Genomic DNA, 16,343 nt, shown 5'->3' on the forward strand with positions numbered 1-16,343 from the left:
CAATTTCCCTATTGTAAATGGGAATAATACATATCTACTTTTCTAAAGTGCTTTGAGATCATCAGATGAAAAATGTTGCAAGGGCCAAGTATTATTATTGAATGGCAACTGCTTTATCAAGACTACCCCTAGCAGGGTCTCCGGTTTCTTTCTCTGCAATCAGAATTTGCACCTTAAACTCTAAATGGCTTTGAACCTAGCATGCAAACATAGCAGAAATGTAGAGCTTTATCAGAGCACAATGAAAGGTGCTCTGACTTCAAAGCCAGGGCAGCTGATTGGACTGAATCTGAAATCCTGTGGAGGAAGGGAGCAGGCAGCAGACACACACAGGCCAGGTGTTAAAAATAGATTTGGCTGCCTTCTCTTTCTGTTTGCCTATAAATCCTCTATTTACTGAAATCTCTGAGCATACAGGGAATGAGTCTGCATGTAGCTTCCATCACTTGGAAGAATTTCTCTCTGTGTATGTCAGTGTTTTAGATTCCCTTGCGGAAGCATTAGGAGAAAAATATTCTGACCCGAGTAAAAGCTTGGTTGTTTAGCTTCTTGTGGAATCTGTTCACTGGGCACACAGCTCCTATTTTTAGCATTGCTGATATCCCTCTTCACAGTATCTGGTCCTAGAAGGTGAAGCTAATGATATACCCACGCTGCTCTTCATGCCCAACCAGGGCCGGCTCTAGGATTTTTGCCCCCACTTTTTTTTCATGCCCCCCCACCCCAACTCCACCCATTCCCAACCCCTTCCCCAAATCCCTGGCCCCATTCCCAACTTAGCTGTTCATCAGCCTGCAGTATATGCAGCCCTGCCATGCATCAGCACCGTTACACAAAACACATAGTTATTCCCCATCAATATGCCACACACTATGATGTCAAACACCCCATGCAGTACCAAAACAGTTAAAAGCTCTGCAATGTCCCAAGCTACTCTACCTGCAGTACATATTGGGCTTGATTCCAAGGTCGTACAGAGATTCTGGTGGGGGCCTAGAGCAAAATCTGAAATTGAACACCCCCCCCACACACACACACACACCCTTCCAAAAAAAATTACCACTGAGGGGAGACCCGGGGCACGAAGTTGAAGAACCAGCCCACACTGAACTCACTTTGCAATGGTGGCTTGGCTCCTGTCCCACGAGGCTGGTTGTCATGGCAACCAGGTTGCAGCAGAGGGGTCACTAGACCAAAATTCAGTGAGTGGCATTGCGACCTGGCACCTGGGGTCTCAGTGTCATTCACGGTTGGCCTGGCTGACCGTCCATTGTGACAGAAGGGCAGCTGGGCTAAACCTGAGTGGTGCTGTGACCCCATGAGCCACATCGCAACTCTACTCAGTTCAGGGACCCACTCAAGCTGGGGCCTGGGACAAACCACCCCTTTGCCCCCTCATCCCGGCAGTCCTGCTTGATCCTGCATAGTGAAGGGGAGACACGCTACATGATAAAATATTAGCTGTACGCCATTGTCCCAGACACATGCTACACAAAATGGCATGCAAACATATTGCACACAGCACTCTCCTACAAACAAGATGCACAAATAGCTTGACAATCCCATACAGCAAATGCAACCAATACAAAGCAGACTGCACTCACCAGCTGAGTGGAGTTAGGAAGAGGGGAAGCCCACCTAAACTATCATAGGAGCCTGATGGTGGCCTAGAGCCCTGTAACCAGACCCGAAACCAACAGGACCTGGCTACAACTGTCAGATTGGAAAACAACTGGTCAGCTGTCTCCCTCCTCAGACTTTGCAGAGCTGGCATGACGGTGGCTGCGTGCCCCATTGCTGCTGGCCACTGCCACCTTGCTGTGCCGTGTGCACTGTGGAGCGCGTTTGTGCCGAAGAGATGCAACGCCTCTCACCGCACAACAACTCAGCAGGGGGTGGTGGCCAGCAGGAGCAGGGCACACAGCCATCAACGTGGATAACATATATATCCTGAAACCTACAGGCCTCTCCTAAAAAAGGAACGGTCTTCACTCTGTTGCTCAGCACACACATGCATGGCTGCAACGTAGGCATGTCTTGGACACAGCCGGCCAGCCACCTAGGGCTCATTTACTCTTGAAAGTTAATTTGGGTTAAGATAGGGTGTGAATTTCAAGTGCAGTAGCTATTCCTAAATAACTCCACGTGTGGACACTTAGGCAAAGCCAGTTTGTACTAACCTACAGAGAAGCAGAACATTTTAAGCAATCTCACTATACCTCAAAGGAAATGGAATTCAGCAGACTTCTCTGCCATACAATGAAAGCCTTTTTCAGGATGCAATAAAGATCCCCGTTTAAAAATCTTGTTCCACATGAATGCTCACTGGTAACAGAAATCTTGGGATACTCTTTACATTTCACTGAAATCTGTTCTCTTAGCACTCCACCCTCCCAGGGTTGGATGTGTGGGTGGCTGCGTGTGCAATCCTGATGAAAAAAGTCTTTATGCAAGGTCATTTATTTAAATTAAGTTTTGTAAATATGTAAAAATAGATCCAGCTAACTAATGAATATGCTCAGTCATTTAAACAAGACAGTCTAGAGATAAGGCAGTGCTGTGTCTGTTATGGCACCAGCTCACTTAATCTCTGCTATTACCACTTAAGGCACAAGATGCAAAGAAGAAAAACACTCCAAAGAATCCAAAGTCAAGGTCATCCTCTTCCCCCTATCATACTCCTTACTCTGTGTCCTCATGCTCTGTTTTCCTTCCCAACTCCGGTTTCTGTCTCCTCCATCTCTGCCTGCTTTTCTCCCGCCTTTCTCTGTTTTCCTCTTGCCTGTTCTTCTGTAACACTTTCCACCTTTTGGGTGCAATTATCATTTGTACAGGGGTAGCACCTAGGAACTCGAGTTACCCCACTGCGCTAGGCTCTGTACAAACACAGAACAAAGAGATGGTCCCCCGCCCCAAAGAGCTTCCAATCTAAGTTATTACTTTCCCTCAGTCTCCCTCAGTTCTTGTCTTTTCCTTTATCTGTCTCTCCCCTTCACCTTTCAGTTCAGTCCTTGATCTTTGCTGCTTCACCACGCCCCGAAATTTACTCAGGACATGCAAGAGGAAAGGTCAAGCATCATTTAGGTGAAAGGTTGTATGAATCCCTGAAGGAAAGTTCATCTCTTAGCATCTGCCGGCTGCCCCAGCTGAGCTACAGATCATTAGCTGAACTTTGTGCTTTTTACTCTTAAATCATTGCAACACTCCACGGCTGTTCACCGATGAATTTTTAATTCTAAAGCAGGTTGTCTCTAAATGTTTGACGCTACTTTTCATTTCCTGTCTCCCCACAATAATACTAATCAAGGAAATTTAACTGACAGTTCCAGAGGCAAATCTTTCCATGCTGTCATCAAATAAAAGTCTGTATTCCAGGTTTGCAGTGACACCAGTTCCTTTCATAACATGAGCCCTGCTGCAGCCTTTCAGATAAAAACTGCTTTTAAAAAAATGCCACTGATTCCTGAAAGGGGAACTGGAATGGAAAAAGCATGTGGTTAAACTGCAATCACCTGGTTCTGCAAAATAGGCATGGTTTCTACAAATGACCTCCTTAGAAATGGAAATCTAGAGGTAGCTGAGGGGGGAGGAATGGAGGGCTCTACATCTATCTCAAATTTAATCAGCATTGCAGCCTGAACTTGCACACAGAACTTTTGGTTTCACTTCACCATCCAGCTGTGTTCACTGTCACCCATGGTAAATATCCCTCTGATGGGCATCTGCTACTTCAGGTTCTGAGCCACCTGAACAGTTCAATTGTAGAAGACAGGCTTACGGTATTAAAGAAGTCGTACCGCCCCTTCTCATGCATGTTCTGTCCTACTTTGTATACAATTAGCTTGGAAACCAAGCCTGTCAGATCCGGTTGATAAATTCTTTTGGGAACGTGCTCCTGCATTGCTTAAGGGGAGAATAGGGCAGTAAGGTTCTCACAGCTAGCGAGTCTCTGGCCTTTCTACTGTGTCATATGTCACAATAACAAGTGTCACACCAAAAGGGAAAAAAACAGCTTGTTCTTTTTTATTAGCTTCTCCCTCAGGAGGTATCGGGGGTGGAAGACGGTTGGAGTCATATCAGATATGCATCTCACAATGGCATTTCCATTCCCCCGTCCCTCTGATACAGTGCGTGTAGGAAACAAGTGGCACTAAGTGACCCATCCCTCTGCAAGGGAAGAAAAAAAAGAACAATAATGGGGGAGGATTGCCCAGGAGCCAGGTGCATGTGTTATATTGAAGTCTAGCCATCTGAGATGCATAGACAGAATAGGAACAGTAAGAATTGCCAGACTGCATCAGACCAATTGTACGTCTTGTCCAGAACTGTCTCCATCATGGCCAGCACCAGCTACGTCAAAGAATGGTGCAAGAAGCCCTGAATTACGCAGTTATGGAATAACCTGTGCACAGGCAAAGTTTCCTCCTGACCTCCACGAGTAGAGGTTGGCTTATGCCCTAGAGCATGAATGTTTATATCCCTTCTCCTTTCTAAAACTCTTGTTATTTTTTAATCTTTCATATTAGAGCTCTGCATATTTTTATTATCTGTATAAATGCCTGATTCCTTGTTTGGAATCCTGGTAAACTCCAAGGGCTATGAGAGAGAAGGGGTCAGGAAGACTGGGATACACAAGGGCCTGTACAGTACACCCAGGAAACAGAAGAGAAACGCTACTGGTCGACAACAGAGAATACGCCAGTGATCAGCAGGAATCAGATATGCCACCGTGCTGTTCAACAGTACAGAGGGAGAGTGTAATAATAATACCCGTGCTGTGAGTGCATAATGGGGAGACACCAACATGAGTACATACTGGTGGTCATCTACGGCATGGCAGTACAATAACGGTGAAACTCTGCACAAGGATTATGTGATGGTCAGCTGCAGTGTGGAAGCATAACATTATTAGTTATTGCACACCTGTGTAAATGTGATGCACAGTAACGTGGGCCAATATTTATAGACTATGGTACTGAGGTAAAAGGGTGACAACTCCACAGCAGAAACAATGACGGTGATGTATTGTGTGCAAGTTGCACAGCAATACACCACGCTGTAACATTCGGTGTGCATGAAATGATTTTGCACTGCATTCTTTGTCATACAGCACCTTCGAGCCAAAGCACAGCGAAGTGATAACTGAAGGACACAGCAGCCAGACCAAAAAAAACCCCCAAAAAACTGTGTATCAAGACCAAACATTTGTGTCAGCTACTGGTGATCTTAAGTGGGAAGAATCTATCAGGTTTCCATGAGGAAGAGAAGAGACATCATATCACTATAAGTATCAACTTTAAAGGAAGGGTGAGATGCCCAAGAGAGGAAAGGGGGAGATTGTAGTGCTAATCTGATGCAATAACCACCCCCAGTCTACCAGTTACCTAAGGTATTTCTATGGTGCCCATTACCACAGTGTTTGAGCAACTCACAATCTTTAATGCATTTATCCTCACAGTGCCCCTGTGAAGCAGGGCCGTGCTTTAATCCCTATTTGACAGATGGGAATCTGAGGCTCAGAGAGACTAAGTGATTTGCCCAATGTCACACAGGAAGTTTATGGCAGAGCAGTGACTTGAATCCAGGTCTCCTAAGTCCTAGACTAGTGCTCTAACCACAAGACCCCATCCTTCCTCATTAAATACCTTTAAATACTTTAAAGTATAGAGCCTAATGATCATGTTCTGACATGTAAAACTATAGGGCCTAATCCTGCTTCCAGTGAAGAGAATGCCCAGGCTCCAGTTCACATCAGTGGATGTAAGATCAAGGATAAACTTAGTTTCATGTTAATTCAAGATACTGAGTGTGATGAAGTTCAGCAGATGTGCATAACAAATAAGTTACTGGTCATGCGCCTAAAGTCAATTTCCTGCTTGATTCTTTGCCAATTTGGCATGCCTAGTGTCTGATGTTGTTTACATACCAGGAGAAAAGAAGCTGGTCTCAGAGACTACAGGATTGACAAATTTCAGAGTAACAGCCGTGTTAGTCTGTATTCGCAAAAAGAAAAGGAGTACTTGTGGCACCTTAGAGACTAACAATGTATTTGAGCATGAGCTTTCGTGAGCTACAGCTCACTTCATCGGATGCATACCGTGGAAACTGCAGCAGACTTTATATACACACAGAGAATATGAAACAATACCTCCTCCCACCCCACTGTCCTGCTGGTAATAGCTTATCTAAAGTGATCATCAGGTTGGGCCATTTCCAGCACAAATCCAGGTTTTCTCACCCTCCACCCCCCCACACAAATTCACTCTCCTGCTGGTGATAGCCCATCCAAAGTGACAACTCTAAAATGAAATAAATAAATAAATAAAGCCAATTTGGGTTATAGCTATGCAGGAGGTGATGTGAAGAACTGGTGAAGAACTGCCTTCCCTTATTTGCATTCAACGAGCTTTTAAACTGACTGTAAAAATAAACAAACAATGCTCTCAGTAAGAGCCCTTTACCAGTATCCAAGGGGAAGAAAATGTTTAATAACAAACTGGTGTACAGCTTAATCCTATGACAGCAGGTGTTTGGACCAGAAAAGCAGACAAGACCTTAAACAAGGCAATGTGACAGGCACTGCTGTATGTCTTGACTATGGGAAGGTGCGATACACACAGCGAGCATATGAGTGCACACATACATGACATGAACAAGCGTGATGTAACAGTGCATGGGGGGAGGGAAATGTGTACTCCGTCTGTAACGGACATGAAAGAACAACAGGCCCAAGACTGTGCAGATGGAAGGATGCATATAAGGGTAATGCATGAGCACATGCATTCAAGTGCAACTCCTGCAGGGTGTCAGTGCACGTAAGCGGTGGTGATAGAATCCAGTAATACTTTCCATTTATACATCTTTCCATCTAAAGAACTCAAACACACCGTGTGCATGTGTAGCTATAACAATGCCCTTCAGGCAGTGCACGACTGAGCACAGAATTATCTGTCTTTTTAGACTGCCTTTCTCCATGGCAGTTTTATCCTACTGTTCACACTAGACTCTTTTAAACTAAAACCCAAAGATTCCAGCACACTCTGCACCACACATTGGTTCCCATGATCAAGGTAATCAGGATTCAATTGAAGAACAGAGACAATACATAAGCTTGGCTAAGAGCCATCATCTGCAACAGGAGCGGGATGGAGTATATGGCCAGAATTTATGTTAAGGGCACATTTACAAATGGTTCATAAAGGATTTATTAAAACATCTATTAGTCATTTATTAATGTATTATAGATGTTCGAGTCCAACAGCTCAATAGGTTCCTTATAGTCATGGCTTAAAGCCCTCTATAATATCTTCCACTGACATGCTTATAACCAACTGTAACATGTCTCTAACTTACTTATAACTACTGGTCCATAGTCAATTATTAACCCTTTATATTTTATAAATGTAACCTGTGCATAAAGTGCGACCAAATATACATGAGAAAACATTCCCTGCAAATTAATCAGGTTTTGCATACTTCCAAGTGCGCTCAAGACTATGTATTTCCTGCTCGCAATGGTGGCATTTATTATAGATATCAGCCTCTGATGGGGTTGTAACAAATAATTTGATATGTTCTGCCTCTTTTTTCTGTTTGATTAATGCATCATCTGCCTTATGGCAGTTTGCACAGACTACTTTCTACACAAAAAGAACTAGAGAAGTTCATGGAGGATAGGTCCATCAATGGCTATTAGCCAAGATGGACAGGGATGGTGTCCCTAGCCCAGGAGTGGGCAACCTTTTTGGCCTGAGGGCCACATCTGGGTATGGAAATTGTATGGCGGGCCATGAATGCTCACAAAATTGCGGGGGGGGGGGGGGCCCTCCGGCTGGGTTGCAGGCTCTGGACTGTGGCTAGGGAGGAGGGGTTTGGGGTGCAGGAGGGTGCTCTGGGCTGGGACCGAGGGGTTCAGAGCGTGGGAGGGGGATCAGGGCTGGGGCAGGGGGTTGGGGGGTGTGTGGTGGGATGAGGGCTCTGGCTGGAGGTGCGGGCTCTGGCTGGAGGTGCGGACTCTGGGGTGGGGCTGGGGATGAGGGTTTGGGGTGAGGAGGGTGCTCCGGGCTGGGACCAAGGAGTTCAGAGGGCGAGAGGGGGATCCGGCCTGGGGTAGGGGGTTGAGGTGCGGTGGTGTGTGAGGGCTCCAGCTGGGGAGATGGCCGGGGTGCAGGCTCTGGGCAGCACTGACCTCAAGCAGCTCCCGGAAGGAGCAGCATGTCTCCCCTCTGGCTCTTACGCAGATGCATGGCCAGGCAGCTCTGCGCACTGCCCCATCCTCAGGCGCCACCCCTGCAGCTCTTATTGGCCGCAGTTCCCGGCCAAAGGGAGCTGTGGGGGCGGCACATGGGACGGGGGCAGCATTCAGAGCCCCCTGGCTGCCCCTATGCGTAGGAACCAGAGAGAGGACATGTCACTGCCCCCCGGAGCCATGGCACATGCAGAGCGGGGCAGGAGCTAGAGGGCCAACCCCGCTCCCCGGCAGGAGCTAGAGGGCCAAATTAAAATGTCTGACAGGCTGGACACAGCCCGTGGGCCATAGTTTGCCCACCCCTGCCCTAGCCTCTGTTTGCCAGAGGGTGACAGGGGATGGATCACTTGATGATTACCTGTTCTGTTCATTCCCTCTGGGGCACCTAGCATTGGCCACTGTCGGAAGACAGGATACTGGGCTAGATGGACCTTTGGTCTGACCCAGTATGGCTGTTCTTATGTTCTTAAATAATTTTTAGCTCTGTAGCTCATTAATGAGCAGCTCACTGTGGATATTTGAGCTTTTTGATTGGTCATCCAAGTCACAGTATGGTTCTGTTCCTCAACTGGGTGTACAAAATCAGCTTCCCTTTTCCTTTGTGCAGCCTAATGAACAGTAATTCTTTTTAAATGTATTTTTTTAAGAATTATCCCCAGCATTTGCTTAAATTTCTCCATTCCCACAAATGTTCCCAACAGTTAACTCGCTCGCAGGAACAGACAGTCTAAATGAATTTGTTTACAATTTGAACCAATATTCTTAGAAAATGCTTATCTCACTGCTACTGTACGTACTTCTCCTGTCTCCTCTTAGCTCACTGACCCACAGTAACTCCCTTCACCCTGAGAACTGTGCTAACATCGTCTCTCCGTCCAGCAGCCGGGACACCATCTAGCCACCATGAGTGGTGATAGCAGCACGTGTTGCTCCTGGCACTGATGCTCTGAGCTAAGGCAGGGGTTCTCAAAGTTTTCCATAGCGAGGACCACCTCTTAATAGCAAGATTGTCCTGTGGACACCTCCCCTCCCAGTCACGATTATGCAGAATATCTCCTCTCCCTTCATGATCACAGCACGAACCAGAGGCAGCTACTGCGAATGCTTACATGGAAATGTATTGGGAAAAGCATTTTCAGCTGCCTTTTAGTGAAAGTCAGCAGCTGGGCACAAGGAAAAGATCCAAACCTATGTGACCAGCCAGCTTCCCATGGACCACAGATGACACAGCCAGGGAACTGCAGCAGTAAGGGATTTTTTGATCAGACAAGCAGTAGAATCTGAGGCATGAGGATTTCACACAGGACTGAAATGAATCTCAACAGGGTGTCTCCCTGGCACCTGCATGTTATTTTAGGGACCATCCATTCTGTGGTGCTCTGCATTAAAGATTGAGAAGGGCTTTGAGATCAACTGATGAAAACCACTACATAAGAGCTAGGTATTATTATTAATTGTACTTCCTTCTGGCGCTTATAAGCCAATTAAGATCCCTTGATCCTACCTGACCTCTCAGCTCCTGGGAGTGGACTGAAATTACCAACAAATTCTAATGGTGGAGAAATTTATATATTTACAGAAGAAATCAATATTGAAGAGAAAGCAGCATGTTCTTTCTATGGCTGGGCCAAAAATGAAACCACTCAACCACTGCATTCCTTGTCCTGAATTTTGCAGTGCAGGGAAGGAATAAATAGATTTAATGGGACCCCAGATCTAAATCACTCCTGGGTTTGCAAGACCAAGTCCACAAGCCCGTTTTATCCATCTGTATCTGTAAGAAATATGAGCAAAAGAAGGATGAGGAACCATATATCTAGACTCTTCAAAACTTTGTTTTGTTTCAGTTAAAATGAGACCCATATCTGAACAGCCATTCTGGTTATATATAGTATATAAAATATTAGAGAGTGGAGCAAATAATTTCACAACAATCATTTACCTGATGAATTTAGCCTCTTTCTGTTTCGGAAATGTTAATAATCACAGGAGGTTAACATTACAATCATGATTTCCTCTTATTAACTCTATGATTTTTATTTGTATTTATTTTGGGAAGTGTTTTGTTTGTTTTTTAATGTATGGGTTATTTGAAAATTGTTTGGTGAGAATATTTAGTACTTGATATATCAAATATAAGATGAATAGGTTAGCCATGATTAGTCACAAAAGTCACACGGATATTTTCCCTGCTCTGATTGGGTGACTGCAATTCTTATTATCAGGAGCAGGGTTTGAAGCATCCATAGAATTTCTGAGGGAGTGGAGGCTGTTCAGGGAGAAGAGAAAAAAGCAGAAAATTTCATTAAAAAAATTAGTCAAAATTTTTTCAGCTTTTTTCTTTCAGAATTTGAAATGTCATTAAAAATTTTTATTAAAACTTCAAAATTTGAAATTTTTCTTGCTCGCCTTATAAATTGGTTAAAAACAGGAAAAATTTTATGGAAAGAATCTAAATTTCTTCCTGTTTTCCAATCACAATTTGAAATTTTGATTCAATTTTTGTCAAAACACTGACATTTAGAAAATTTCAACCAGCTCTAACAACAAGCAGGCTTAGGGATTTTAGAAAATATTAACCAGTTTTTTCTGGGCCATATGGGCCTTTACCGAAGGCGGCATTCCTAGTAAAATTAGACTGATGTAAATTTTATCAATTGGGTTCAGTATTTAAGTTTAGTCTCCTTTTGTCCCATTCACACAGAATAATGAATGTCTGCTCACATCCTTGCTCATTTAACTGCCTCTGTGTCAGGGTACTGGCATGAGGTTGGAGAACCCTGTTCACCTGCTGTGTTAAATAGTATACCTTGTCATGAAATACACGAAGACCATTGTTATTTACTAGTTTAATTTCTTGATCTCATCACAGGCCAAAATGCAAAGCAATGGCATTGCATATGCACAGAACTAGCTATGACAGGGGTGGCCAGATTGTTTTAGGTCTTGTTCATTGCTTCTGAGCTCAGGCTCCAGTGAGAGGGATTGGCTAACTGATCACCCTGCTGCATCAAGTGGTGTCCCATCCCATACTAAGCATACCACTTCCAAGGCATATACTTGAATCTCCAAGCTGAATATTTGTGTTCTGTGAGAAAAACTGCAAAAAACGAGAAACACACAAAAAGGGACACAGGCACCAGGGAGAAAAGCTTGATGTTTAAATTCAAGCAAAGAGATGGAGAAAGTGTTTAGCAGCGTCCAAGAGCTCTGCAAAATATGCTGTGTTCGCAGATACGCTGCTATATTAAAATGTAGCATATTCCATGTACACTCACATACATGTTCTATCATTATGTTGTGTAGCATGTTAACAAGGGGCCTATCACAAGGACTCCTACCACTGTACATCAGAGCATATGAGAAGAACCACCAACCCCCTCCAAAAATACAAGCAGACCTTTCCCATCACAACCTTTTCTCAGTCCATGTTAATAGCTTTACTAGTCACTTGCTGTAACTTTGATGACCCGTATGCACAATGTATAAGGCAATAAAACTCCAGGACACTTCAGAGCAAACGATGTTACAGATCACCATCAAAACGATCTATACTTTTCTCATGTTAAGAGATCAAACTGGCAAGTTATCTGCCTGGTGTCACGACAATGGAGCAAATCCAATCCCTGGTGTCAAACCCACTGACTGCAGCAGAGTTACACCAGAGCTGTATTTGGCCCATCCTGTTTAGAGGAGGCTGACTGGAAGGATTTGAAAGTAATGCTGAGTGTTTTACCTGGTTCTGCTCTGAAAGGCACTCATTCATTCAGACAGTCGGGGGAAGTCCTGTCAAAGCTGCAGATGTGAACTCCTCACGGCAGCATCCCCAAGTCAAATCCTGCTCTGCGAAGAGGAAAGGACCCCCATCCAGAGGAAGAGATGAGGTTTGGAGTGGCGAGGAGGGGGCCCCTTCGCTGAAGCCAGACACTGGATCCTGAGATTTAAGCTCAACCTGCCAGCTGCTCCACACTCCTGCTCTCACATACTGTAACACAGATCACCACTCACTGCCAAGAACATACTCTGCCTGCACAAGAGCTGTTCATTTCGTTAACCCTTGGCTGGCTGTTGGGCAGGAGCTCCTCTCTCTTAAGGAGGTCTTCATTCTCCAGTGCATCCTCTCAGCGCAGCTCGCTGCAAATCTCCTCTCCCAGATGATGTGGGTTTTGTAATGTAACCTAACAAAATAAAAAGAGATTTCAAAGGAATCAGGCAAAGACTGGTGGGGTTTTTTAAAACATCTCTGCTGTGCAAACTTATAGCAAAAGCTGATGGCATCCAAATGAGATGCTATTATTTGAACGGTGCTGTTTAACAAAGCTGAATCATTTATATCTAGCACTCTGGGATACGGCTAAGAAGGAGGAGGTGGTTGAAGCCAGTGATGGAGTCGTTCAGGTGTTTACAACATTTGCTTCATTTAACAGATTGGTTCGGGAAGGGTCGGGTTTTTCTTATTTGCTGCCAGCATGTACTGATTTGGGGGGTTAAGTGTTTATTGCTTGCAAGTAATGAAAGGCTGGTGATAGATGATGGGCACATGAGAAGAGTGCCTAGATAGTAAGGTGATGGGCGAAATACAGGGGATAGGCAGGTACAGAGATAAAGCAGGTTAACTGCAGTTCTCTTTTTTTCAGCATAAAGCCATCTCCTTACCTACAAATTGTACACACTTACTGTCTCAAAAAAACCCCAAAAAACCCTCATATTCCTGCTATCCTGTCCTCCATCCCCAATCACTCCATCTGTTTGTTTACCCTCCTGTTGCACCTTGCCTTAAGTTATAGATTGTGGGCTGTGATTTGCAAAAGCTTCCTGGGGGATTGGGACATCAAATTCACGTTAATTTTAAATTGGCTGCATAATACTCCAGCCAATTTTGAAACTCTCAACAGTCTGGATCTGTCCTTTATCATATGTCTATAGAGCACCTGACTCAAGAGGGCTCCAGTCTGGTTAGGGTCATTAAGCGCCACTGCAACACTAATTATTGGTTTGGTGGGTGTTTGCCAAAGATCATGGGTTTTTTAGAGGCTTGATGCTGCTATTTGTTCCAGATAGATTTATAACGACAGATGTTCATTGATAACCTTCCTCTTACTCTGCTCCTCATCCCCTTCACATCAGAACTGCTGAGCCCAATGCTGAGAGTTTCACATCCTCATCCACAGCTCCCAGAAATCTCACTGATGCCCACTTCCTAACAAGAAAAGGCTGACATCTGGCTTCAGTGTGGTTATAATAAACCCATCATGAAAGAGATGCATAAGATCCATATCTACAACTGCACACTCTCTCTGCTCTGATGCTGAGAAACAGGAACAGACTGTTTCCCATTTCTGTCTCCCACAGGTGAAGATCTTTGCACACTTCCCATTTGAAGCCTATTATTTTTGACCATCTTCTCACATTTTTCACATTTCTCAGCACAACCCTGTCACACTCAGGAATTGAAATATTTAATATTTCCCCACCCGAGAGGGAATCAGTATCCTAGATTGATATGTGAATGAAATTTTGCTATGAGGTTTGCCCGCTATAAAATTCAAAGTATTTAACTTCCTAAGAATAAGACTGGGTCAGAGCACAAAGGCCTAGGGAGGAGGACAGTCCAGTGATCAGTGCACTAACCTAGAGCTTGGGAAACCCGGGGTTCAAGTCCCTGCTCTGCCACAGACTCCTTGTGTGACTTTGGGCAAGTCGCTTAGAAAACTGAGGCACAGATGGGCTATATATTAACTAAGGATAATAGTGCTTCCTTATTTCTACTTCACAAGGATGTTGTGAAGATAAAGCTATAACAGATTGTAAGGTGTTCAGATTCTCCAGTAATGGGAGCCAAAGAAGTACCTAGGATGGTACCCAGGAGAGCTGGCTGTATTTCAAGGAATCCCTGTTGAGGTTACAGGGACAAACCATCCCGATGTGTCAAAAGAATAGTAAATATGGCAGGCGACCAGCTTGGCTTAACGGTGAAATCCTAGCGGATCTTAAACATAAAAAAGAAGCTTACAAGAAGTGGAAAGTTGGACATATGACCAGGGAAGAGTATAAAAATATTGCTCGGGCATGTAGGAATGAAATCAGGAGGGCCAAATCACACCTGGAGCTGCAGCTAGCGAGAGATGTCAAGAGTAACAAGAAGGGTTTCTTCAGGTATGTTGGCAACAAGAAGAAAGCTAAGGAAAGTGTGGGCCCCTTAATGAATGAGGGAGGCAACCTAGTGACAGAGGATGTGGAAAAAGCTAATGTACTCAATGCTTTTTTTGCCTCTGTCTTCACGAACAAGGTCAGCTCCCAGACTGCTGCGCTGGGCATCACAACATGGGGAATAGACGGCCAGCCCTCTGTGGAGAAAGAGGTGGTTAGGGACCATTTAGAAAAGCTGGACGTGCACAAGTCCATGGGGCCGGACGAGTTGCATCCGAGAGCGCTAAAGGAATTGGCGGCTGTGATTGCAGAGCCATTGGCCATTATCTTTGAAAACTCGCGGCGAACCGGGGAAGTCCCGGATGACTGGAAAAAGGCTAATGTAGTGCCAATCTTTAAAAAAGGGAAGAAGGAGGATCCTGGGAACTACAGGCCAGTCAGCCTTACCTCAGTCCCCGGAAAAATCATGGAACAGGTCCTGAAGCACTTACATGAGAGGAAAGTGATCAGGAACAGTCAGCATGGATTCACCAAGGGAAGGTCATGCCTGACTAATCTAATCGCCTTCTATGATGAGATTACTGGTTCTGTGGATGAAGGGAAAGCAGTGGATGTATTGTTTCTTGACTTTAGCAAAGGTTTTGACATGGTCTCCCACAGTATTCTTGTCAGCAAGTTAAAGAAGTATGGGCTGGATGAATGCACTATAAGGTGGGTAGAAAGTTGGCTAGATTGTTGGGCCCAACGGGTAGTGATCAATGGCTCCATGTCTAGTTGGCAGCCGGTGTCAAGTGGAGTGCCCCAGGGGTCGGTCCTGGGGCCGGTTTTGTTCAATATCTTCATAAATGATCTGGAGGATGGTGTGGATTGCACTCTCAGCAAATTTGCGGATGATACTAAACTGGGAGGAGTGGTAGATACGCTGGAGGGCAGGGATAGGATACAGACGGACCTAGACAAATTGGAGGATTGGGCCAAAAGAAATCTGATGAGGTTCAATAAGGATAAGTGCAGGGTCCTGCACTTAGGACGGAAGAACCCAATGCACAGCTACAGACTAGGGACCGAATGGCTAGGCAGCAGCTCTGCGGAAAAGGACCTAGGGGTGACAGTGGACGAGAAGCTGGATATGAGTCAGCAGTGTGCCCTTGTTGCCAAGAAGGCCAATGGCATTTTGGGATGTATAAGTAGGGGCATAGCGAGCAGATCGAGGGACGTGATCGTCCCCCTCTATTCGGCATTGGTGAGGCCTCATCTGGAGTACTGTGTCCAGTTTTGGGCCCCACACTACAAGAAGGATGTGGAGAAATTGGAGAGAGTCCAGCGAAGGGCAACAAAAATGATTAGGGGTCTGGAACACATGACTTACGAGGAGAGGCTGAGGGAACTGGGATTGTTTAGTCTGCAGAAGAGAAGAATGAGGGGGGGATTTGATAGCTGCTTTCAACTACCTGAGAGGTGGTTCCAGAGAGGATGGTTCTAGACTATTCTCAGTGGTAGAAGAGGACAGGACAAGGAGTAATGGTCTCAAGTTGCAGTGGGGGAGGTTTAGGTTGGATATTTGGAAAAACTTTTTCACTAGGAGGGTGGTGAAACACTGGAATGCGTTACCTAGGGAGGTGGTAGAATCTCCTTCCTCAGAAGTTTTTAAGGTCAGGCTTGACAAAGCCCTGGCTGGGATGGTTTAGTTGGGGATTGGTCCTGCTTTGAGCAGGGGATTGGACTAGATGACCTCCTGAGGTCCCTGCCAACCCTGATATTCTATGAGTCTAAGGACAGCTATCTAGATAAGGCCTACTTGCAGGAAAATATATCCCTGCTTGTGCCAGCAGATCTCTTTCCATTATGTTAGTGCTGGCCTTCCCATAAGATGGTCTTCAAACAACACCGTGAAACACATCATAGGACAAGCAATGTACCCTGACAATTCCCATACAGTTTTTAA

General features: G+C 45.0%; 1 protein-coding gene across 8 annotated transcripts in view; it reads right to left on the minus strand.

Annotated features, from left to right (window-relative positions):
- Positions 1-16,343, minus strand: part of GRAMD1B (GRAM domain containing 1B) — a 333,312-nt gene that overhangs the window by 242,866 nt on the left and 74,103 nt on the right. For all 8 annotated transcript variants that reach the window (XR_012155938.2, XR_012155937.2, XR_012155939.2 and 5 more), the window contains exon 2: positions 11,985-12,426. Coding sequence is in view for 1 of the 8 variants with exons in the window: in XM_078849894.1 (XP_078706020.1) it covers positions 11,985-12,010 (26 nt within the window). In the remaining 7 variants the exon portion in view is untranslated. The remainder of the gene's footprint in view (positions 1-11,984; positions 12,427-16,343) is intronic.

The sequence above is a fragment of the Lepidochelys kempii genome, chromosome 22, assembly GCF_965140285.1.
Source record: "Lepidochelys kempii isolate rLepKem1 chromosome 22, rLepKem1.hap1, whole genome shotgun sequence".
NCBI lineage: Eukaryota > Metazoa > Chordata > Testudines > Cheloniidae > Lepidochelys > Lepidochelys kempii.